General features: G+C 17.2%; 2 protein-coding genes across 2 annotated transcripts, besides 49 other annotated features; one reads left to right on the forward strand and one right to left on the reverse strand. All coding sequences in view use genetic code 6, as the record gives it.

Annotated features, from left to right (window-relative positions):
- Positions 1-14: 14 nt before the first annotated feature.
- Positions 15-98: a microsatellite.
- A 245-nt stretch (positions 99-343) lies between these two features.
- Positions 344-406: a microsatellite.
- A 176-nt stretch (positions 407-582) lies between these two features.
- Positions 583-647: a microsatellite.
- Positions 595-653: a microsatellite.
- Positions 606-646: a microsatellite.
- Positions 611-653: a microsatellite.
- Positions 654-690: 37 nt separating this feature from the next.
- Positions 691-733: a microsatellite.
- A 128-nt stretch (positions 734-861) lies between these two features.
- Positions 862-927: a microsatellite.
- Positions 864-931: a microsatellite.
- A 606-nt stretch (positions 932-1,537) lies between these two features.
- Positions 1,538-1,575: a microsatellite.
- Positions 1,576-2,116: 541 nt separating this feature from the next.
- Positions 2,117-2,200: a microsatellite.
- A 227-nt stretch (positions 2,201-2,427) lies between these two features.
- Positions 2,428-2,466: a microsatellite.
- Positions 2,467-2,910: 444 nt separating this feature from the next.
- Positions 2,911-2,975: a microsatellite.
- Positions 2,976-4,482: 1,507 nt separating this feature from the next.
- Positions 4,483-4,525: a microsatellite.
- Positions 4,526-4,721: 196 nt separating this feature from the next.
- Positions 4,722-4,766: a microsatellite.
- A 375-nt stretch (positions 4,767-5,141) lies between these two features.
- IMG5_068280 (hypothetical protein) lies at positions 5,142-8,608 on the forward strand (the record flags this gene model as incomplete). Its single annotated transcript, XM_004036811.1, has 6 exons — positions 5,142-5,579; positions 5,627-6,208; positions 6,299-6,767; positions 6,824-7,210; positions 7,277-7,681; positions 8,580-8,608. 6 exons carry the CDS (start codon positions 5,142-5,144, stop codon positions 8,606-8,608), a joined length of 2,310 nt encoding a protein of 769 aa, XP_004036859.1.
- Positions 6,229-6,287: a microsatellite.
- Positions 6,769-6,798: a microsatellite.
- Positions 7,225-7,273: a microsatellite.
- Positions 7,718-7,749: a microsatellite.
- Positions 7,795-7,852: a microsatellite.
- Positions 8,332-8,377: a microsatellite.
- Positions 8,365-8,408: a microsatellite.
- Positions 8,609-9,812: 1,204 nt separating the features above from the next.
- IMG5_068290 (leucine rich repeat protein) lies at positions 9,813-13,319 on the reverse strand. Its single transcript, XM_004036812.1, has 4 exons — positions 12,673-13,319; positions 12,370-12,597; positions 10,163-12,072; positions 9,813-10,110 (listed from the first exon to the last, which is right to left on the reverse strand). The coding sequence occupies exons 2-4, from the start codon at positions 12,455-12,457 to the stop codon at positions 9,892-9,894; spliced, it is 2,217 nt and encodes a 738-aa protein (XP_004036860.1). The 5' UTR covers positions 12,458-12,597; positions 12,673-13,319; the 3' UTR covers positions 9,813-9,891.
- Positions 12,078-12,125: a microsatellite.
- Positions 12,116-12,284: a microsatellite.
- Positions 12,121-12,229: a microsatellite.
- Positions 12,276-12,334: a microsatellite.
- A 1,363-nt stretch (positions 13,320-14,682) lies between the features above and the next one.
- Positions 14,683-14,847: a microsatellite.
- Positions 14,703-14,878: a microsatellite.
- Positions 14,879-14,943: 65 nt separating this feature from the next.
- Positions 14,944-15,026: a microsatellite.
- A 605-nt stretch (positions 15,027-15,631) lies between these two features.
- Positions 15,632-15,693: a microsatellite.
- Positions 15,694-16,892: 1,199 nt separating this feature from the next.
- Positions 16,893-16,974: a microsatellite.
- Positions 16,893-16,986: a microsatellite.
- Positions 16,987-17,244: 258 nt separating this feature from the next.
- Positions 17,245-17,287: a microsatellite.
- A 504-nt stretch (positions 17,288-17,791) lies between these two features.
- Positions 17,792-17,844: a microsatellite.
- A 488-nt stretch (positions 17,845-18,332) lies between these two features.
- Positions 18,333-18,404: a microsatellite.
- A 35-nt stretch (positions 18,405-18,439) lies between these two features.
- Positions 18,440-18,495: a microsatellite.
- Positions 18,496-19,265: 770 nt separating this feature from the next.
- Positions 19,266-19,321: a microsatellite.
- Positions 19,279-19,321: a microsatellite.
- A 5,362-nt stretch (positions 19,322-24,683) lies between these two features.
- Positions 24,684-24,790: a microsatellite.
- Positions 24,791-25,008: 218 nt separating this feature from the next.
- Positions 25,009-25,070: a microsatellite.
- Positions 25,014-25,064: a microsatellite.
- Positions 25,071-25,158: 88 nt separating the features above from the next.
- Positions 25,159-25,308: a microsatellite.
- Positions 25,159-25,315: a microsatellite.
- Positions 25,159-25,328: a microsatellite.
- Positions 25,325-25,370: a microsatellite.
- A 63-nt stretch (positions 25,371-25,433) lies between these two features.
- Positions 25,434-25,512: a microsatellite.
- Positions 25,513-25,625: 113 nt separating this feature from the next.
- Positions 25,626-25,691: a microsatellite.
- Positions 25,692-25,695: 4 nt separating this feature from the next.
- Positions 25,696-25,738: a microsatellite.
- A 466-nt stretch (positions 25,739-26,204) lies between these two features.
- Positions 26,205-26,237: part of a microsatellite that runs on past the window's edge.

Below are 26,237 nucleotides of genomic sequence, written 5' to 3' on the forward strand. Positions count from 1 at the left end.
TAATAATAATAATAATATATATATAATAATATTATATATATATATATATATATATATATATATATATAATATATATATATATATATATATATATATATTAAAATAAATATTATTGTAATATAGAATGATTTTAATGAAGAAGAATTCGAATAATTATAATTAAATGTAGATAAATTATAAAAAGAAATTAAAGAATATGAAAATAATTAAGAGTTTCTTTAAAATTAAATAAAAATCTTAAATAATAAGTTTGTATTTTATAAAATTAAGAAAAAGAAGGAAATGAATAATATATAAAATCTACATTAAGAGCTGTTTTTCCAAAATATATAAACTGTTTGTAAAAATAAAAATAATTTTTTTTATAAAATTACAATAATATTTTAAATAATATAAAAAATAATATAAGAAATGAAAAAGGAAAAGATAAATCAAATGTAGAATCTAATTAATATTTAAATATAATATTTAATTTATTAGAATTTAAAGATTAGGATAAAGAATAAATAATATAATTAGTTCAGAGAAAAAAAAAGTTGGTTTTGATTATAATATTATAATTTATTTAATTTATGTTGAATAATAATATAATTTTATATATAATAAAATCTATATATATATAAATATATAAATATATAAATATATATTTATATTTTTCTATTTATATTTTATATATATTTTATTTGTAATTATTATTTAATAATTTTTTTATATTATTGTAATTTTTTTTATAAATAATATTATGAATAATTTTTGTTTTTATTTATTTAAATTTCATTATAAGAAAAAAATCTTTTATTATTTTTATCTTTATTAATTTATATTATATATTTATTTAATAAAAAATTATTTTTACTTTTTTTATATTAACAAATTAATTTAATATATTAATATTATATAAAAATTAATATTAAAAATTAAATATTAAAAAATACAAAATAATAATTTTACTTTTTGAATTTTTTCTAAATATTTTTTTTTTTAATAAGCAAAAAATATAAAAAATTAAATAAAAATGGATTAGAAATAAAGGGCTTAAAGTATAAATGAAATAATGAAAAAAATATAACAACAAATATAAAGTAAAATAATTTAAGAAATATAATTAAAAAAACAAACAAATATATAAATAAATAGGTTCAGAAAAAAGTACGAACCCAAACATTGACATTTAAAAAAATAATGAATAAAGAAATTTTTAAAGAAATAATAACAACCATTAATTTAGAAATAAATCTCCTTGTAAATAATAAAATAATCCTGAAACTACAGATCATAGCAGTAATAATTAATTAGATTTTTAAATGATTTAAATATTTAAAATTGTATAAGTATTAATCAATTAAAGTCAGTAAAATTTATTAAATTAAATAAAAAACTGTTTTTAAGAAATATTTGTTCCTGTTTTAAGTTAATAAATATTCCTTATGTTAGACCAAAATATAAAATAAGTTGAAAAAATGCTTTTTAATTTCCAAAATAATTTTAAATAAATAAACGAAAGAATTTAAGACATAAAACAATAATTAAATAATGTAAATAAAAATTAATTTTAAAAATAAATAATTAATTTTATTAAAAAAAAAAAAAAAATAAGAATTTCCAAACAATTTAATAATAAAATAAAGATTTATATTTTTAATAATAATGCTTATAATAAAAAGTTTTTTTCCAATTTTAATCTGAATCAAATGCAAAAAAAAACATATTAAACATTCCAAGTAATTAAAAATAAATATTTAACTAAGAAGAATACAGTAATTAAAAAAAAACATGTCTCCCTATTTAAACTCTTTTAATAAAAAAGCCAATAAAATGAAATTCAATATAACTATAAAAAAAGCCATATTTAAAATGATGAAAATTTATAATATTAAGCTTAATTAGATTCTTCTTCTAATATAAATATGAAATAAAAATAAAATACTCCTTAATTATTTTAGCATGTATAGTCAAGAGAAATAAATTTTCTAAAACTAAATAGTAATGAAAAAAGCATAAATTTTGAAGAGAACACTAATCATATTGATCAAATTATTTAAAAAAAATTAATAATTTTAATTTAGATTATGCTTTAGTTTAATTATAAATTTGAATAATTGTTTAATATGCAATTTATATATATAAATATTATTATATTATAAATAAAAAATATATATAAATATATATATATATATATATATATATATATATTTATATAAATGTATTTCTGTATATGTCATTTAATAAAAAAACAATATTTTTTTATAATTATTAATTATTATTATTAAATAAATTTTTTATTGATTTTTAAATATTAAAATATAAATAAAATTCATATTATAATATACAGAGAAAAATAATATTTTTTAAATATTTAATAAAAATGAATTTAGATATTATACAATTATTTAATTTTAACTTAAAAAGTGAGGCATTATTAAATCAAATTTAAAATTATGAAAAATAATTATAAGATTAAGAAAACACAATAACATAAATGAAAGAAATAAAATAAAAATATGAAAGAAATTACACACCAGACTTATTAATATAATATGATAAAATAATAAGCGAAAATTAAAATTATTAAAATTTATTAATTTTATCAGAAAGTTGTAGTGAAATTTAAAAAGATTTACAATAATATATAAAAAAATATAAAGAATAATATACTTATAACGTTAAAAATTTCAAAAAAATTATCGAATTTAATACCGAAACATATTAAGTAATAAAAAAAGTATGCGTTTGTTGGGAAAAAGTCAAAAACTTAGACTTATAATTCATCCAAAAAGGAAAAAAAGCTTTTTAATCTTACATGAATAACCATTTAGAAATAATTTTAAAAAACTATGATTCTTAAAATAGAGAAATGTTATTTATTGTATTATAATAACTTAATCTTCCACATAAGAAGTAATATTTATGTATATAAATATATAATATATTTATATATATATATATTTATATATATATTATATTTATTTATATATGTTAAAAAAATAGGCAAAATTCAATTATTGAAATAGATAAGGAATATAAATAATTAGCTCCTTAATATTTGCGTTTATTTATTAAAATAGATGACTGTATCGAATAATTATTAGGCGAGAACTTATTTTTTATGCCCATATATTGTGAAAGTTTAAATAGTTCGATTGTTTATCATTTTATAAGTGAAAAAAAGACAAACGAAATAGCAAAACCTGAATGGTTTTTTTCCTATTTAAAAGAAATTTTCGAAAATAACGTTTAGGCTTATTTTAGTATATTTATGAATTAAAATGAAGAAGAAGAGAGTATATGTTAATTTTTTTAATTACTTTTTAAATAAGTTTGCTTGAAAAATACTATATTAAGATTTAATTATGATAAAGAAGAATTATTTTAAAATATTTATCTTCTTATTAATTTTGTGGATAATTTGGAAACTTTTGAATTGTGTATTTTAAAGTTTAGTGAATAGGTTTCAAGTTAAATAAATATTCCTTATATTTTCGAATAAATTTTGGATTAAAATTAAGATAAATAGTTACTAGAATAAATTCTATAACATGAATATGAAATTATTAATTAAAAAATACTACTCGAATTATAAAAAGTCGATTTTAAATATTCTTCTTTGAAAGATTGTTCAGAAAGAGTAATTTTTTTATTTTTATTTTTATTTATTTTTTTCTAATTTTTTTAGAACTTTGAAATATTTACTATTATTGAAGATTATAATACTTTATTTTCGAAAATGATAAGGAAATATTAATTTGTTAAAAAAAAAGAACTTTAACTTAAAATTTAAGAATATTATTACGGAAAAATATTTACATTATTATTCAAAAAATTAGAAACAAACTTTTAATAAATATTTTAAAATGATGAAGAAATATCAATATAACTTGGTATTTCTTTTATTTATAAATTTATTAATTTTTTTTTCTTTTCTTTTTAATATAGTTGAACATTTTAAACAGATATATAATTAATTTTATAAATAAGAATAGAATAATATTGTAGGAATAAAAGAATAGAATATAGAGCTATTAAAAAAGTTCAAAAAAGAAAATATTATAAAGTTTTAAACCGAATACACAGAAAAAATTACGAAAAACTTTTTTAAAGCTTTAAAGAAAAAAATTAATTCTACTTATTTTTAATTTTTTACAAATGGAAAATAAATACAAGAAGATGAATTTAATTAAGAAGAATTAAAAAAATTAATTAATTAAAATTTTATAAATAATCTTTTTTAAGCAAAATAATAATCTTTTAGTGATTCTTCATTCAAATTTATTATTAAAAAATTTATTTTTTTACTTGATTAGTTTATTGTTTATGAAGTATTTAAAAATTATACTAAATTTTCGACTTTTGGTATTGAATTTATTATTGAATATGTTTTTGTGTTTATAATAGAGGTTATTTAATAATAATTTGAAAACATATAAGAAAAACATATTCAAAATTACAAAGATAAGTAAATATTTTAAAATAAATTAAGAATCTTATATATATATATATATATATATATATATATATATATATATATTTAGATTAAGAGAAATTGAAAAATGTATTATTACTGATAAAAATAAATTAGCTTTAATTATTAACCCTGAATTGGAAAATATTTTAGATACAGTTCCTTTCAAAAAACTTACAAAAGAAGAGATTTTATTATTGGAAAAAGTCTAGATTATTAAAGTTTGAATGTTTAATAAATTTTATTTTAATATATAAGTTTTTAAATATAATATGTTTTTTTTATAAATAAATATGTATATCTTTATTAACATTTATTAAAATTTATTTTTATTTAAATTATATATTGATATATTTAAATTAAATATTTTTTTTTAAATAAATTACTTATATTTTATATATATTATATTTACTTTTAAATAATAATATTTTTATATTATTTTTTTTAAAATTTCAAAAAACAAATAAAAATTATATTCAAAAATACCCTTATTTTCTTTTTTTAAAAAATATAAATTAAAAACAAAAATTTTATAAGATAAATAATATAGATATAAAGATATTCTTACATATATAAAAATAATAATAATAATAATAATAATTTCATAGTAAAGCATTTTAATTATAAAAAAAACTTAAGAAATAAATAAAAATTAAAATAAAATAACAAATACAAAATAAAAATGTCAAGTTCTCAATTAACAAAAGAAATGCATGACTTAGTAAAATAAATTGGAGAAACTCGCTCAAAACAAGAAGAAGACAAAATAATTCTGTAGGAGCAAACGAAGTTAAAATCGATAATAAAAGACAAGAGCTAACCTATAAAAAAGCAAAAAGAGAATTTAATAAAGTCCATGTATATAGATATGCTCGGTCACGATTCTACATTTTGCCATTTTATTGCCGTCGAAACTGCTTAATCCAAAAATCTAAGTATGAAAAGATTAGGATATTTAACTTGCTGTTTATTTTTGAATGATTAGAGCGAATTATTAATCTTATTAGTTGCGAATTTACAAAAAGACTTATAATCGAAAAATGTACACGAAATAGTTATTGCTTTAACTGCATTAGGAAAATTAATGAATTCTACAATTATAAATGGTATTTTAGAATAAGTAATTTAAAAAATAATATATATATATCAATATTTATATGTATATAGGTTCTTAAACTATTAATACATTAAACAGATTTAGTAAGAAAAAAAGCAATAATGGTATTATAAAAGATACATTAATTATCTCCATCTTCGATTCCTGATTATAACGATAAAATGAGAAAAGCTTTATGTGATGTTGAGCCTTCAGTTATGGGTGCTTCTTTGAATTTATATCTAGAAGCTGTAAAAGAAGACCCTAATAAATTCAAAGAACACACTGGATCTTTTGTTCTAATCTTGAAGTAAATTATAGAACATAAATTACCTAAAGAATTTGATTATTCGAGAATACCAGCACCTTGGATATAAATAAAAAATCTTCAAATACTTGCCATATTAGGAAAAAAAGACTAGAAAGTATCTGAATAAATATATGAAATTCTAGGATAAGCATTAAGAAGAAGTGATGATACAGGAAGTAAAATAGGTTTTGCAGTCACATATTAATGTGTGAAAACTATAGCTACAATTTATCCTTATTAAAGTCTTTTAGAACAAGCAGCATCAGCTGTCTCTAGATTCCTTACTTCAGATAATAATAATTTAAAATATCTAGGAATAAATGCCTTAATATCTATTGTTTAAGTAAATTAAAAATTATTTAAATATATATATATATATTATATATATATATATATATGTATATATATATGTATATATATATTAAAAATAAAGGTAAATTCTTCCTATGTATTAGAGCATTAAAGAACTATTATGGATTGTCTTGAAAGTAATGATGACACATTAAAAAGAGAAACTATGGAATTACTTTACAAAATGACAAATATGAATAATGTATAGGCAATAGTCGAGAGGCTTATAAACTTCTTAAAAACAAGCTCTGATTAAAATTTTAGGAAAAATTTAGTAACTAAAATTACATCTTTAGCCGATAGACATTCACCAGACTATGAATGGTATTTGAAAACTATGAATTTTGTTTTTGAGTATGGAAGTGAGTATATTGATAATGAAATTCTTAATAATTTTTTAAGGACTCTAGTAGAAAACTTCTAAAGAAATGGAAATGAATTTGGATAATATTTAATTGATATTTATTTATTAATCATTAGAAAAATTAATATTTCAGATACTACTTTCAAAATGATTTCTTGGGTTATTGGAGAAATAGGGTCTGCTACATGTAAATATATATTATTAAATATATATCTATTTAAAATTTTTATATATCCATTATAGATAGTAATAATAAAGAAAAACTAGATGAATTAATATAAGTATTATTAGAATATATTACTAATGATTTCGAAGATAAAAATACTAGAGGTTGGATGTTAAATGCTCTTGCGAAATTATCTTCTTGTCCCGCTTTTTCTATGTAAGAAGAATTAGCATAATGTTTCGACTATTATGCGGATTCTTATAATCCAGAAGTAGCCAGTAGAGCTAAAGAATATAAAATTTTATCTAAATATAATGCTGCCTTAAGATAATCTTAAGCCTTAGTTATTGATCCTAAGCTTAATTTTTTAAATGACTTTATAGAAAAGGCAGTAATGAATGGAGCAAAAAAATATGAATAGTCTAAAAGTATGAAAATGGCTTATGGATAAACTACAACATAAAGTAATATAAATATATAAATAATTATATATTTTTTTATATTTATATTTTTAAATATATAATATAAAGATTAATAAATTTATTTCGAAGCAAAATAAAGTGATAAACTATAATATAAAAACAATGGAGATTAAGAAGAAGAATTAAAATTGAATATAAAATAAAGAATATATGGTCCTGATGGAGTAAATGAAATTGAATAACCAAAACCATTATCTTATAAAATACAAGAAAACAACTCAAACAAGAAAAGTATTTCATCTAAAGATTATTAAGAGAAGCCATATATTGAAGGTGTGAAAGTAGTAAGGCCAGAAATTAATTCTATCTCAAGTGATACTTATAAATTAAATTAGCCATCGAATACAGTTGATTATAGAGCAAAAATAGAAACAGAAAATCCAAAATAAAAACAAAGAGATGCTTTAGCATAAGGTCTATTTTCAGGAATTGCTACCAATACTCCTTCTGTAAGTACAAATATGACCAGTTCAATTAAAAACATACCAAAATAACAATAATAACAATAATAATAATAATAAAAGCCAAATATTTAGAAAGTAGTTGATTTATTAGGAGATGAAATAAATAATGATGATAATAATAATAATTTTAATAATAATAATAGTAATAATAATAATAATATCATTGTATAAAAATTAAGTCCTTTTAATATAAATGTGGAATAATATGAACAGTATTGGGATAAACTATAACATGAAATAAAATAAGATTTCAAAAATACAAAAATTAGAAATGAAAAAGACTTTAGAAATATGCTTGCAATTTTAGGAATCGGAGTTATAGAGGTTGATAACAATGAACTTATTTGTGCAGGGAAAAATAATTAGAATTAAAATGTAGTATTATTTTATGGAATTCATAATTAAAATAGAGATTTATCAATAACTATTAAAAGTAACTCTTAAGCAGATATAGATGCTATTTTTGGAATAATTCTATAAAAATATTGTTGAAAAAAAATATGAATATATATATTAATTATTTTAAGTATGTTTTATTTTTTATGAATTTTTTTTTTAAAAATAAAATAAATATTTTAAATTACATTAGTTTGTATATATATATAGATTATCTTTTTAAAAAAGGATTTATAAATATCGATAAAAAAATATAAATAAAAAAAAATAAGAAAAATAAATAAAATAATTTATATATAATATAAAAATATATTTATATAATTTATTATTTTTGAATACTTATCTTATCTTTTCTTTTATATCAAATAAAATTTTTATTTTTTATTTTATTTTCTCATTGTAATTATATTTAAATTTTTATTACTTTTCTTTTATATCAACTAATCTATAATTTAGCATAATCTATTCTTATATATTTTACTTTAATTTAGCCATATATATTTGTATCCATAGAATCTGAATCATCTGCAAAATTAATAGAAATTCCTTTTATATAATCTATAATTCTATTATATATTTTTTTTAGCATTTTTAATACTTTATTTTTATTTATTTTCTTTATAAAATTTTCAAAATAATTTTTTATTTATTTCATTTTTACTTAACTCATCATTATTATTACCATTTTTAATTTTTCTAGCGTATGTTTAATTTTATCTTGTAGTTTGTCTTTTTTTTTTGAAAATTTTTTATAAGCTTAATTTACTGCTATTAATTTCATTAAAAAATTATAAACTGAATGAATACTTTTGCTTCTTATTCAGTTTAAGTATTTAGTAATTCATCTTTTATTTAGAAATGAAATTCATATGTATTTCCTGATTTTAGAATACTTCTCAAATTCCTTAATAAATCTAAATAGTGAATATAAATTAATTTTATAAAACCTTTAAAAACTTCTGCTTTCCCGAGTTATCAATATGGGGATTTTCCTCATTTTTTCGTTATAAATTAGTGTCTAATATTCCTTCAACTTATTTCATGTTTTAAACTTAATTTAATATACGGATGGTTATTTTAAGGATTAATTTTAACATTTTTTATTTGAATTTTGAATTTTGATCGCTCTTTTTTTTATATTTCAAAGCATTTATTTTTATAAGGATTTTATAATTATTAATATTTCCTTTAAGAATAAGTACGTATTTTTTAAATTAATAGCCATTGATTAACTGAAATTTATATCGATGTAGTTCTATTTAATAATTGCTAAAGAAAATTCAATTTAATTCTTATTAATAATTAATTTCTGGCATATTAGCATATATATTCAGGGTGTATCTCAGTAGATTCTAAAAGAACTTAAAAAAATAATTATAAACAATAATCAGTAATAATTAAATTAAATTAAAATACAATACAACTCTTTTTCACGCAAAACAAATCCTATTGGTTAGATACTTTCTTTCCGACTATATATTTTAATTAATTATTTATTTTTCATATTAATAGATATTTGATTTATTTTTGTTTAATATTATATGATCTACATGATATTTCTAACTTTTTAATATTTATTTATCTTTAAATTTTCTACCAACAGCCATATATATTTTAATAATATTAATTAAATATGACTTTTTTTTATTAAGTTAATAAAAAAAAATGAATTCCTTTAAAAAATATTATAAGAAAAAAAAAATCATTTATAAACAAAATATAATATATAAAAATATAAAAAAGTACAACTTTTTTTAATATTACATAATATAATTAAACATAATATAATATATATATATTTAATCATGGACTAATCAGCTCATATTCTTCATCATTTTAATCTATAGTAAAGAAACTTTTTTTAATCTTTGGATATTTTTCACTAAATAAGCTATCACAACAACACTACAATAACTTGACAATAAATGCCTCCAATTTATGTCCAAGCGGTTAATTTTTTCTCCTTTCCAAATCTTCCCAATCTTAATCTACAAACCTTATCCCTTCAATCGGTTCTAATGACTTTTTTTTTTAAAAAAAAAAAATAAAAAATCTAAAAAAAATAATATTTTACCACATCCTCAGCAATTCTTGCTACAGCCTCCATAAATTCCAAAAGAGACATTTAAAATATTCTATCACTATTAATTTCATCAATTTATGTCATCATACTAAAATTAAAAGCCAATAAAGGTATTTATGGTCCAAAATGTGCTAATTCATTAAATCCGCACTAAGTGCATATATTTTGTAATTCTTCCAAGCACATAAAAGGTGGCTATCCTGGTTTAACTTTTAATTTAGCATATTTCTTATATACATGCTCCAATATAGGTTTATAGAATTTCAAACAAGTGTCACATTCTTCATTCCAGTATCTTTAATTTCTCCAAATTTACGGATTATAGCTTTCATTGGAGAGCTCTTAAAAAAGATGTTCTTCCCATAAAAATTATAAAGCCTATAAATAAGACTAGGCTTTTTTTTATTTCAGAATATATTTTTCTTCGGCTATACGTATTAATATTTCCATTATTTAATACCTGTTTATGCCCTAAACTGGATTTCTTGGATTTGTTTTATCGGATTATGGAATCGAGGAAACTGTGGCTACCCATTTTATATTAATATCGGCATCTTTAACTAATTTATTATCAATAATTTTAATTTTATCAATAAATTCTAAAAAAACACCATTTTAAATAGCCCAAATATCTCCTACGGGACTCTTACTGGCATAAAATTTATAAAAATTCTTAATTTAGGCATATCTTTGTGAAAAAAAATTAGCTACTTCTTATTCATCTTCCTCATTTCGTACTATTTTACCTATTTTTCCATATTTCCAATCGAATTCGAAGCATCTTTTTATTATATCTTCATTATCAGCTTTCCATTTGGCAAAAAGAGACTATGGAAGCTTCCATTTATATTTAAATTTTTTCTATTTTGCTGGAATGAAAATCTAGTCTTTTTTTCTTGGCTATATTTTATTTTAGCTTTCGTATTTATAAAAAAGACCTTTATTTTAAATTATTTTCTAAAAATTTAATTCTTTCAAATATACATCAATATAGCAGTTTTCATATAAAAAAACATTTTATATGCAGGTTTCTTCCTAAAAAATCACTTTTTTTGGCAAATCTTATGCTATTTCAGATGAATCTTGCCCCGAAAAAAAATAAAAAAGATCACCTGGAGGTACCATTCTCGAATAGACGTATTTTTATAAAAATTTGGACTCTAAATGGGAATCTTTGCGGAAATAATTCGCTCTATAGTCCTCAAAATTGAAGTGTATGAATATTGGGTCGGGCCTTATTTCACCTGAAATACCAACATTCCATGTAAATTCCATTTCTTGCCATCCTTCGCATATCCAGCAGCAATTTTAGAGATCTTTCTCCCTAGTTTCTCTTAATTTGATGAAGTTTTCGATACTTTTACACCCATTTATCCTGACTTAGGTATGCAATTGGGCAATTTCTTTTTCCTAGAGCTCGTTTACTATAAGAAAGCCTCTAGAATCAACGTATCCGATATTTCCTTAAAAATGAAAGCCATATATAGTATTATTTTTTTCTAAAGCTTTCGCTATTTCTAAACTTTATTAAAAATCAAATTAATTATTGGATAAATCTAAATGAATCATCTTTTTATTTTAAATAAAAAATTAAGTAATGGACTAAATACAGGAAGATTATAGATTTCCTTCTGTTTTTCCTAAATTATTGGATGAAATATCTAAAACATGCAAATTTTAGTTTTCTTTTAAACCTTCGAAAATTTCAATACCTCCTTTTCCAGAAATTTAATTCCAGTATAAATAAAGTTCCTATAAATAGCATTATTCTAAAACTTATCGTAATAAGGGACAAATTTTACAAGTAAGAAAATTTTTAGAAAGATTTAATTTTTTAAAACTACGATTTGACAATAAACCTTCAAGTAAATATTAAACAGAATTATCTAATAATTTATTATCTTCCAAATTTAAAATTTAAATTCTAAATATAAAATTTATAATTATATATATATATATATATATATATATATAAATTGTAATATATATATATAAATAAATTTAATATATAAATATTTAGAATTTAACATATATTTAAATATAAATATATTTAATATAAATTTATTATTAAATTATATGTATAAATCATATATAATTTCATATATATATATATTTAAATACTTTTTAAATAAGTATATATATTTGCATACATATTTATAATAATATTTTTATAATTTTTTTTTTTATATATTATTTACGATGTTTGAGGATTTTCTATTGATTTTTATAAGTCTTAACATGCTGTAAGTCCTATCTAGTTGTGTGCTAAGTTTATTTCCTTAGCATTTTTTTATATGCTTTATAAAATATCACTTATACTTTTATCAGTTATTCGATTATTATTTAGGTAATATTTCTTTATTTAGTTTACTTTTTTTAATCCTTTTCCTAAAACTGATAAATATTTATCTCCAAAATTCATATAACTTTTTTTGTTTATTAAAATAAAACAAAATATATAATTTTTTTGTTAACTAAAATAAATAAAATAATAAAATTACCTTACTTTAAGTGTATTTTCATCTCCTTTTTATTTAAAAAGTCCCAATTTACTTGGAAAAATGTTACATTTTTCAATTTGTTCAAGTATTTTGACCTAAACCCCCATATCATTTTAATAATATTCATCTTTTTCGATAATTTTAGACAAGTGTTTATAATTACTATAATATTACTAAACAATATTATCCCCCACAGTTTTTTAATTATTATTATCCAAATGATCGAATTCAATAGTCTAGTTGATTTTTTTAAGCAAAAGACTATCAAATATTCTCTCTTCTTCTTCCTCTTCTAATTCCTTCGATTTCCCATACAAAGAAAGAGAATTTAAATAATGTGAACGCTCGCCCATTACTTGAGATTTCGTATTTAAATTATTATTTAAATTTTTCATAAATTCAATGGGGCTTTTTCTCAAAAATATAGTATTTTATTTTTCTTTACATTCAGAATTCTTTGTTGAAAGTTTTTCCTCTTGTCCTATTTATTAAACTGTCATAGAATTTAAAGAATTTATTTTTAAATCTTTCATTATATCAGGGTTATTTTGACGTTTTTATTGTTTTATAGTCTATGTGGTCGAAGGTTACTTTATTCTAGTTTCATTACGCTTTTCTTATGTTTATATACGGGGTAATTTGATGGTATTTTTTTGTTAGTTTTTCATTTTTTTTTATTACATATAAAAAAATATATAAATTACTTATAAAAAAATAATTTTACTAATTATTATATTTTAATTTTTATAAATATTACATTATTTATATAAATAATTTATTATCTATCTTTCATTTTTTCCTTTTTAATAAAACTAATAAATTAATGATTATAATTTTATTTTTTTTTTAAAAAAAATATAATTATGTTTATATCAATTGATAATTTTCTATTAATTATTATTATTAAAATTTTATTTTTTTTACATTAATTAATATATATATATAAAATAGAAAAAATTGTATAAATTATATATATGATATATTATTAATTTAACTGTAAGATTATTTAAATATAATTAAAATTTTGTTTGAAAATAAAATAAAATTATCAAAAACTTTTTTAATAAAAATTATAATATAAATTTTTAAATTCTTCCTAGTCTTAACTTCTACTAATATTTAAATATTGCTATAAATCATTATTTTAAACAATATTTTATTTGCATATAGTTTTTTCTAAAAATTTTTATCTAACATTTATCCATCATTAAAGTTTTCTTAATTAATATTTTAAAATTTAATCTTTTTTATTTAAAACTATTTTATTTTTAGTCTTTTAATTCTTAATTTTATTCAATTTATTTTTTCAAATTTTAAATTTTAGCCTCTCTTCTTTTTATATCATTTTATACTCTTTAAATAAATGATTTCTAAAAAACTTATAATTTTAAAGGTTATTTTTTTTATTAAACTTATTCATTTTAATTAAAAGTATTAATTTATTTAATATTATTACTCAAGCTTTTTTTTATAATTTAATTTTATTAATTATATTAAATTGTTTAATTTTATTATTTATTTTATTAAGTAAAACTATCGATAATATTGCTTTTTACAGGCGTATTTTATTATTCTAATAATGTTTTAATAACCTGATTTTTAATTTTTTAATTTGTTTATATTTCTTAAGTATTTTAATTTTATTACAAATTATCAGTATAATTATTTTACTTTATATATTAACTTAAATCAAGAAAGAATTATTTTTATATACTTTAGTTATTATTTTATTTTTAATATTCATCATTTTAAAATATATTTTCGTATTAATTTTGATTAAAATTTGTATTTTCTTATAATTAAATTTAATTTTTTTATTAGATATTATTTTTTTAAATACAAAAACTCTTAATTATATTATTATTTTATTTTTACATTAGTAAATTATTATTATTATAATTAAAATTATTCTAAAAATAATTAAAAAAAGAATTTACTTAAAAAAATTAATTTTCTTCATTTTTTTTTATATCATATAAATATTATTATTAATAAGGTTCTTCATATAAAAATTATTAATTATTAACAATTTATTATTAATTTAATTATAATTATTTATTATTAATGTATTGATTATTATAAAAATTATCACTTTTATTATTATTAATATAATAATTTTAATTATTATTATTTTTAATATTAATATTATTATTATTAATATTTTTATTATTAATTCCATTATAATTATTATTTTTATATTAATATTTTTAATCTTTTTCCATTTCTTTTTTATTTTATTTTTTTAAATATAAATTTTTATTTTCTTTATCTTTATTTATTCTTAATTAAGTATTTTTATTATTTTTATTAATTCATTATATTTATAAATTGTTTTAATTATCATATTTATTATTATAATATTTGATTTCATTTTTAATATCTAAATTATCCTTATTTAAATTATTATATTTTTAAAGAATTTATTATATATTTTAATTTAATTATTATGTATAGTCTTTTTATTATTATTAATAAGAAATTTTTTATTATAATTATAGTTTATTATTATCATCAAATGTTTATTTGTCATTAATGTTTTTAAAATAATTACTTATTTTCATGTCTTGATTATTTGTTTAGTTTACATTTTAATAAGTAAAATCATTTTTTAATAATTATTATTAATTAGATATTTTATCTTAATGTTTTTATACTTAAGGCCTAATATGTTTTTATTAATTTTATTATAATGAAATATTGCTATATTCTTGAATATCTTGAATATTATTAAATGAAAATTATTTTTAATCTAAAAATTATTATTATTCCATATTATAAATTTATATATTTTATTTTTTAAGAAATAAAAATAATAAAAAAATAAATAATTATATTTAATAATTAAAATTAAATTAAAAACATAATAAAATATAAATTAACCTTAACTAAAAAATTAACAGAATTAATCTAATAAAAAAAAATGTAAAAAGGAATACATATTATATACTAATAATCACCTTAATAAAACTAATAATAATAATAATAATAATAATAATAATAATAATAATAATAATAACAATAGTTATAGTAAAAAGTATTACGTTAGAATTCTCCAACTCCAAACAGTAGTTTATTACCTAAAAACTTAATCTAACCCTCTTAATATTAATAAAAATACCCAAATTAGCTTTAACATCAATTATATAATACACATTAAGAGATTTAATAGTCTTAAACAAGGTTAATTCATTCTAATAATACTCATTTTTTAAAAAACAATAATCTTAATACAAATAATTAAAAAAATATTAATTTTTTAAGAAATAATTCTCCACTTTTATCCCCAAGAATCAGTGATAAAAAGGAATCAATAATTTTAAAACAACATTTTTCTTTTAATGAAAGTTTTGATTAAAAATAGGCTAAAAATAACTAAGATTTAGATATTTTGTCAAATATTTAAAAACTATCAGCTGAAAACGATAATTTAAATAAATAAAATTAAAAACTAGCACGAGATTATTCACTTTTAAATTAAAAAGTAAGCTAAAATATGAAATAATTATTAGAATTTAACTCTTTAAAATAACAATTAGACTAGTCAAATATATAAAACTAACAATTAAATTTAAAAATAGATTAATATGAAACCAAAATAAGTGTTTTGCAATAATCTAATGAAGATTTATTAAATTAAATATAATAGAAAGTTTTATAAAATGAAAAGATTTAAAATAAAAATTAAAATTAATAAAATGATTAGTAGGTTATTCATCAATTAGAAGATAGAATTAATGTTTTATTAAGTTAAAACGAGTAATTAAGGTAAGAATTAGTATAATAAAGAGAAAATTTTACAGAAGATAAGGTAAATGAGGCAATAGAATAAATGTTTTAAGAAAAAAATTAAAAAATTAAAAATTTAGAAGAAAAAATAAAATAATAGAAATACCAATAAGAAATAAATAATAATTGTACATTTTAAAAAGAAAAAATAATGAAAGAATGTTAAAAATAAGAATGTTTTGAAAAAAATAGTGTTTTAAAAAAAAATAAAGAAACAATTGAATAATTAAAAGATGTTTTAAATTAAATATAATAATAATTAATTATAAAGGATAATTAAATTGAGTAATTAAAAAATAAAAATTTAAAAGAAAAAGAAATAATAATAAATGAAAAAGATTAATAAATTAAATAAATTTAATAAAAAAATAATGAAATTTTAATATAAAATGAAGATTTATAAAATTAAATATTAATAAAATAAAAACATGTAAATATATATATATATATATATATATATATATATATATATATATATATATATATATATATATATAGTTTTTTATATATATATATTATTAATTTTTTTTTTAATAAGCTATTTCAAGAAAATTTAGAAAAATAAAATTTACAAGAATAATTTAATCTTTTTTTAAATTAAAATAAAAAAAGTTTATAAGATCAGATTCTTTTAGAAAAAAGTATAGAAAATTAAAAAATTATAAATGAGAGGAATCAATATATATAAGATTTAGATAAAATTAAATTAGAAAATACTTCTATTAAATTAAAATATGAAGAATTATTAAATTAAAAATATAATTTAGAGTAAAAAATAATCGATAAAGAAGATTAAATACATTAATTAGAATAGTAAATAAATAAATTAAATAATGAAAAAGATTAACAAGAATTTAAAATGAGCCATATATAATAAAATATTCATAAAATTGAACAAGAAAGGGATATTTTTATAAAAGAAACATAAGATTTTTACAATTTAAAAGAGAAAATTTATCTTTCCGAATAAAGCAGGCTAAAGGAAATAGTTGAGAATTTAAAAGAAGAATTTTAAGTTAAAGAAGACTAATATTAAGAATAAATAAATAAATATTAATAAGAAAATGAATATATTTAATAAGATAACATTCATTTATAAAATTAAATAGAAATATTTTAGAAAAAAATGAATAAAATAGGACAATAAGGTGAATATAATTAAAACGAGAAAATTTTAAACAATTAAACTATAGAAGAATTATAAAAATAAATATGTTTTTTATAAAACGAAGTGAAAGTTTTGTACGAAAAAAACACTAATATTAATATAAAGAAGGAAAAAACAGAAAAAAAATTAACGAAATGAAAGAAAAATACGAAATACAAATTTAGTAAATGAAAAATGAATTTGAAATTTAAAATGAATAAATTAATTTAAAATTTAAACATATAAGTGATTAATATGAGGAAGTTTGTTAAATTTATAATGTAAAATAATAAGAATTAAATAGTTTTAGATAGGAATTGCCTTTTATTACTAGTAAAATGTAAACAGAAAAGATTAATCTTGAATAAGAAATAGATATGTTATAATAAAATTGTACACAAAATGTTTAAGTAATATAAGATTATTAATAAAGGATTTTAGATTTAGAAAAATAATTACATGAATATTAACTTAATAATTAAGAATTAAAAGAAAAAAATTAATAATCTAATTTAAAAAATTAATAAATAGAATAATAATATGATGATTTAAATAAAAAAATGAATATATTAGAAAAAAAAAATGAAAATAATAAAAATCATTATATGAAATTATTATCAGAATAAGAAAGTTAAATTAATTAAAATAAAATATCGTTTATAGAATTAGAAATGAAAAATTAAAGAATATAAGAAGAACTACAAATGTCTAATCAATTAAAATAGTAATATAAATAAATATAAATATATAAAAACATTAAAATAAAAAAAAAATATATTGAATACATATAAATAAAAAACTTAAAAATATAATATTAATATAACTATATAGAATTATATATATATATATATATATATATTATATTAATATATATATATATATATATATATTTACATCTATTTTATTTACTTATAATATCTTTTTAAGATTAATGAAAGAATAAATGTAAAATTTTGAGAACAATTTTCGAAATGAAATTGATTGTACAAAAGATTAAAGTATAAAAGATTTTTCATAAAAATTTGAAAGAGAAAGGAGAGATTTTTAATAAATTATTTAAAAATACACTATTTAAATTCGATAATTATAAATTGATAATGATTAATTAAGTTAATAACTATAATAAAAATAAAAAGAAATCGAAAATTTAAAAAGTTAATATAATCGTTTGGCAGAAAAAGAATAAAATATTTTTTAAAAATATAAATATATGGAAAATTCTTATAATAAAATTTTAAAATAAAATAATTTATCTGATTAAGAAGATGATATTAAATCATAAAATTCATACTATAAAGATAAAGATTTTAATTTTTATAATGTTTCTGTTAAAACTAATAAAAAAAGTCAAAAAAATAATATTTTAAATGAAAATAATTATAGTCCTGCTTAGTCTACATTTAAAAAACAAAATGATTACTTTTTAACTAAATATAACAATAAAATATAATTAGAATGAAATTATTATTATTTTTTTTTTAAATAAAAAAAATATTCTGATATAAAAAATCAAAAAATAAAAATATAAATTAAAAAATAATTTAAAAGAAAGTTATATATAAATATTTAAATGTATAAATTAAAATACTATTTATATATATGAATATTCTTTTAGAAAACAAAATTAAATTAAATTCCATTTTTTTTTTAAATAAAATATTAAAATAAAATTAATAATAAAAAATCATAAAAAATAAATATATAAAAAAAAATCATCATTTAATAGATTTATCTACATAATTAATAACTTCTTAAACCTAATCAGTATTTTTTCCTTTTTACGCAATAAACTTAAGTACCGAATCACTCATTCCAAAAACTTTAATATAATTATTATCATTAAATTCCTTTCCTAAATTCAAACTTTACTAGTTTCCTTCCAAATGAACTGTAAAAACCTTCAAATTCTAATTAACAGTCTTCTTATATTCACTAACACTACTAATAACGGAACATCCTCTGGTTTAGATATCATTATACCCTTCTGCAATCATCATATCTGATATAATTATAATATTATCCACAACCAATCCTTATTATTTCCAAGTATTGATACATTCATAAGGGAAATCAGTACCTCCCCCTAATTTACTTTTCTATTATTTTAAAATTTGCATAGATTACATTAATTCATCTCCAGGTAAATCTACTTTAAGATAATTATTTTAATGTTCAACCCCTGGACTAGAAAAGATATAAAAAGTAGAAATTTCGCATTTTGATTTAATCATTAATCCCAAAAGCAATGCACATTCCAAACAAGTTCTCACACTTCCATATTTCTTCTTCCCTCCCGAAATATGGATATTCATAGACCCTGAGACATCCGCGAAAATAGCTGTGTGTCCTTTTATTTCATCCAAATTTTTATTAACTGCAATCTTAATGGCTTAATTAATACTATTTATATATTTTTTTCCTATATTCGTATCGAATTTTTAATATTCACTTTCATCAAAGCTCTCTTCTTCCATTTCATCACTTCCTTTCTTCTTCTTTTTTTTCTACTTGTCATTTTTATCTTTTTCTTTTTCGTCTTTGTTTTTGAAACCTTTCTCAACACCTTAAGTTACGACTTCCAAAGCACTAAAAAATTACAAAGGGAATACTTTAGCTCCTTCTACATTTTAAGGATTTTGTAATTTTTCGATTACTTAGTTATGATATTCATCTTTAATTCCGGCTTTTAGAATATTTCTCAAATTCCTTAACAAAGCTAAATAAGGAATTTAATTTTATTTTATTAAGCTTTCCCAAACTTCTGGCTTATTCCCTTTTTAAGAAAGCTCGCTTTCCCAAGTTGTCGAAACTGGAATTTTCATCCTTTTTCCGGCTTAATTAGGATCGAATTTTCCTTCGAATTTATTCGAATTTTAGAATTCTTGTTCTGTTTTAGGATATTTGGCACCTAATATTGCTTAGATTTTATTTTTGGGAGTTTTAATATGGCAGTATCTGACTAAATCCTTAAAAGTTAGAAATTTGGACAATATATTTTCACTATCAGTATATGTTTTTCCATTTTTAATATATTTCTTAGGTGCTTTTTTTATAACCTTGGCATGTTTTTTTGCAATTTTATCACTTTTATCACTATTTTGTTCTAATTTTTCCATTCTCCTTTCCAATTTCTTAATTTTCAATTCCCTATATTTTTCTATATCAGTAACTTTTAAATATTCTCTAAGAGTTTTTTTCCTTTAAGAATCCGTGCAATATTTTCCTAATTAATAATCGTTAAATTACTAGAATTTATTTCTCACACACCTTTAAAGTAATCTTGTAAATTTCAATTATTTTCTAATATTTTTATTATCATATTATTAATAATAGGAGTACTAAAATCCATTTAAACATAAGTAATGATTTAATTATGAGAACTCACAAACATCAATTAAATCTTAAGGCAATAAAACAGCTTTATTGAAATATTTTTCGATAAAAACTTTAGTGTTTTTATTTAATAAACAAAAAGCCACTATAAAATTAGATGTAGTCCTAATATATAATTCGTTTCTAATATAAACTGCCAATTAGCATATGAATTCCGGATATTTTTCACTGCATTGTACTAAAGCTTCAAGTATAATATTCAATCGTTTATCATGTCTATAAAAATAGTTTACTTCTTAAAGAAGACATGAAGCAGTCACATTAAGGAGGTATTAACGTGGTTCCTCGATTTTTAATTTCAAAGGAGCGTTTTATTATTATTACATTTAAAGCTCGGTTTGCCACCATAGTTATTCTTCTTCTTCTTCTAGCGCTTAAGTAGAATGAAAAGTTTCTTCTTACATTTTTTCTTATGTATTATTATTATTTTTTAATAGGATTTTATTTTTATATTTTTATATAATTAATCAAAATCTAATAATTATAATATATATATACATAGTTGATTTTATATACAAAATAAAAGTATTTTATATATATTTATTTTTTCTCTTTTACAAATATAAATATTATATGGATAATTTATATTATTTATTTCAGGCAAAATTTCATTTTAAATAAATAATTTTTTTATCCTTTTATAAATTATACAATTTTTTTTCATATAAAGTTAATATTATATAATTCAATAATTGTATTTAATTTTCATTTTATAAATATTTTTATCTGCATGCATATAGTTTAAAATCCATAATACATATTAAATTTAGGATTAATTATTTATTATTGAATTTATAATATGAAATTTTATTTATATATTTTTATATATGTGAAATTTATAATATAGAATAGATATAGTTTTAAGATAATATTATAATAAATTAAATTAATTTTATATATCTTAAGATATAAAAAGATATAATAAATTGATTAAAGTTTCTACTTCTTTAATAGAAACTATATTTTTTTCTTTATAAATATTAATATAATAATGTAAATCTTTTTTATATGTAAAAATAAAAAATATAAATTTTAAAAATTTCTTCTTAAAAAGATTAAGAAAAAAATTATAAAAAATATATTATTTATAAAGGATTATATTTAATAAATAAATAATCTATTTATATAAATTAATTACAAAAAAAATATAACATTAATATTGTAATTTAAAACTAAAAAAGAAAAAAAATCAATAATTAATTAATTGGTTTAATATTAAATATTTAATAAAAAACCCAATATTAATTCTTTTTTAAAATAAAAATAGTTTTCACATATATATTTCATACAATAAATAACTAAATATATTGTTCAAATATACAGAATGCAATTTGCCAATTAAATAAAATAATAATATAATATATAATTAAATATAAATGTGAATAAATAAAGAAAATAAGGAGAAAAAAAAAACATCCAAAATAAAAATATTTTATTTAAAAAAAATAAGCAAAATAACATAATATATGGAAAATTAATAAAAAAGCTCTTTAGGAGTTGCATCATTAAATTTATTCAAAGGGTTTATCGGGTTAGGTATTATGACATTACCATATGGCCTTTCTAAATCTGGTTGGATTTTAGGTTTAATATATTTTATACTATGTGGATTTTCAATGATGGCTATGAGTTACATAATGGTAAATACAGCTGACAAAATAGACTCAAAAGCACGAAACATAGTCGAATATTCGGTTGATATATTAGGTATTAAATGGAAGACTTTTTTCGAGATAGGATTAGCATTAATATAGGTTGGAGCTTGTGTGAGTTATTTTATATTTTTTACAACTTATATTTAGTTTTCGATATGTTATATAATAGGAGAACAATAAAAAGAAGATTTTTTATGTTCTTCCAGATTCCCTTCAATGCTTTTTTCAGTTTTAATTGTTTTTCCAAATATATTTATAAGAAATATGACATATTTGAAAAATGTTTGCCTTATTTCCAATATTTTAATAATTTAAAGTTTAATTATTTCTATCTATGGATGTTTTTAATATCTTCATGATAATGGATTTAATTCGTAAAATTTAAAAACTTTTAATTAAGATGAATTCGGATAAGCTATAGGGCTTTTTTTATTTGCTTTTGAAGGTTAAACTTTATTTTTTGATATAAGGTAATAAATAAAATAATTTTTAATATTTTTATATTATATAGATTTTCTATGTAAGATCCAAAAAAATTTAAAAAAGTTCTTTTAAATGTTCTTTTTGTTGCTCTTGCATTTTATATGTTGATTTCTATAATTGGTTATTTCACTTTTTAGGATAATATAAATGAAATCTTAATTTTAAATTTCCCTTAAAATCAAGGCATTTTTGTATATTTATAGGTTTCATATTGTGTTGCCTTATTACTTACATATCCTTTATAAATGTTTCCGGTTGTAAATTTAATTGAGATAAAAATAAAAGAATTGTATTTGAAAAACAATGAATATAATTAAATATATTAAATTGAAGAAAATTAACTATAGTAAGAATAACATTTATAAATAGATTTTATTGAAAACAAAGTAAAATTTTGGTCATATGTTTTTAGAATCTGGATGCTGTTTGTTGTATTTTTAATAACAATATTATTTAAAAGAATAACTATTTTAATAAATATTATTGGAAGTATTGTTTCGCCACTTATATGTTTTGTATTACCTGCTGTAGGATTTACATTACATTTTAAAGAAGAAAAAAAATGGAAAATTTACTTAGTATAAGGAATTATGTATGTCAGTTTAATTTTATCAGTTTATGGATGTTATGTAGGTTTAGTTTAATTTTATTATTAATTTATATTTTTTTGATAATAATTAGTAGTGTTTATATATATTTTTTTAATTGATTTATATTTATATATCTTTAAAATAAATCTTATTTATTTAAAATAATTAAAATACAAATAAATTTTATTTAAGATTTTTATTAAATATCAAAATATTAAATAAAAATGTCAAAAGCAGAAGATTAGAAAAAAAAATAACTTTCTATGGAAGAAAAATGGAGAAAAAGGCTTCAATAAAAACAATAATAAATTTAAGTTGAAGAACAATAACATGAAAAAGTAGGAAAATTAGATATTGAAAAAAATCTTTAGTTTCTCCATTAAAAAGCAGAAAAAACTCCTGAAAATAAATAAATAGGTAAACTTGATTTGAACGTTTAACTCCAAAGTTTTTAAAAAAATGATTTAAATACTCATTCTAATTCAAAAAAAGTCGGAAAACTAAATAAAGATTAAATCTAATCTATGTGGAATAAAGAATAATAATATAGATAGGAAAAAAAAGTGGGTAAATTATCTAAAGAACAGATTGATGAATATGAAAAAAACAGATAATAATTATTTCTTTTATAAAAAAATAGAAAAGGAAAAAACACTACTTAAAACGATAAAAATAATAACGAAAAAGTTATAAATAAAAGTAATTCGAAAATTTCTAAAAATAATTTAGACGAATAAGAATAAATAGAATAACTAGACTAATGGATGGACGAAAAAGAATAAATTTAGGATGAATTAGCATAAGAAGAAGAATTATATGAAGAATAAAAAGAATAAAAAAGTAATAAGAAAATTGATTAGTTAAATTCGGATAAAAAAAACATTTAAAAATATGATAATATTAAATAAAGCTAAAAATAATAATCTAATTATGAAATCCATAAATAAAAAGTAATTTAAAAATAATAATAAATATAATAGGAAAAATAAGAAAGATTAGAAAGATATTTACAATTATAATAAGAAAAGTAAGAAAAATTCGAAAAATAATAAGAATTAAAATAAATTGGAAAATTAGATATAAAAAAAATTTAATAAAAAAAATCAATAGAAAATAATTTGAAATAATCAAAAGAAATAGATGATAAATAAAACAAAGAAAAGATGCTAAATATTATTTCCAAATATGAAAAAAATATTCAATAATTATCAACTTCATAATAACTTAAATAAACTTAAAATATTATTAAATAAAAAAAATCTTCATTAAGTAATACTTCTTAAATTAAAAATAATACTACTACCTAATAAAAAATATCTACTTAATAAAAAACTACTAATTAATCAAATAGTAAAATTTAAAAATAAACTGCTAGTATTAAATACAAAAAAAAAAAAAATCCAAATTAAGACAACCAATAACATTAAAAAACAGAAGACAATGAAAATATAGAAGACAATGAAAACATAGAAGACGATGAAAACATAGAAGACGATGAAAATATAGAAGACAATGAATATATAGAAGATAGTGAAAACTTAGAATAGAGTGAAAATATAGAATAGAGTGAAAATATATAAGAAAGTGAATATGATGAAGAAAATGATGAAGAAATATTTGAAAATGATCAAGAATATGAAAATGTACAAGAAGAAGATATAGAAAGCAATGAAGAACAACAAGACTATAAAAACGAAGAATATGAACATTAAAATATTGAAGAAAATGAAGAAGAATAAAATGTTTAAAATATACAAGAACATTAAGAATAATAAATTAATTAAAAATAAGAAGATCTAGAAAAATAAATTGAATAGGAAGATTATAAATAATAATAAGTTTTTAATAATTAATAAAATAGAAGTTAATAATAAAATTAATATTTAGATGGATTAAATTAATAAGAAAATATAGATTATAATGAATAATTAAAATCAGATTTAAAATAAGAAAAAGAAATTATAAATATAGAAAATTAATAAAAATAACAAGAAAATTAATAAGAATAACAATTAATTAAAATATAAGAAACTAATAAAATTTAATAATAAGAATAAGAACTAATTTATTAAAAAGAAGATAAAAATTAAAAATAAGTAAATGAAAACAAATAAGATTAATAAAATGAAAATTAATAATAAGTATAATATTAAGACAATATTTAGTAGTAATAATAATATCAAATTTAAAAAGATTAAAACATAATTTAATAAGTTAAGAATTATAATCAATAAGAAAATTCTGAAAATAATTTATATCAAATAAATGAAAAACATGAAATATAAAACAACGAAAATTTAAATTAGGAAGAAAACATAAACAAATAAATCATAAGTTAAATAAAATAAAATAAAAATTAAATAATAGAAATTTAAGAAAATGAAAAATAATCAATAAATGAAGAAAACAAATAAAAAAAAATAGAAGTTCTTTAATAAGAAACTATACAATATACTCAAGATTAAACTAATTTTAAACAATATTAATAAGAAAATAATAATAAAGAAAAAT

Source organism: Ichthyophthirius multifiliis, assembly GCF_000220395.1.
Source record: "Ichthyophthirius multifiliis unplaced genomic scaffold scaff_1120509250357, whole genome shotgun sequence".
Taxonomy (NCBI): domain Eukaryota; phylum Ciliophora; class Oligohymenophorea; order Hymenostomatida; genus Ichthyophthirius; species Ichthyophthirius multifiliis.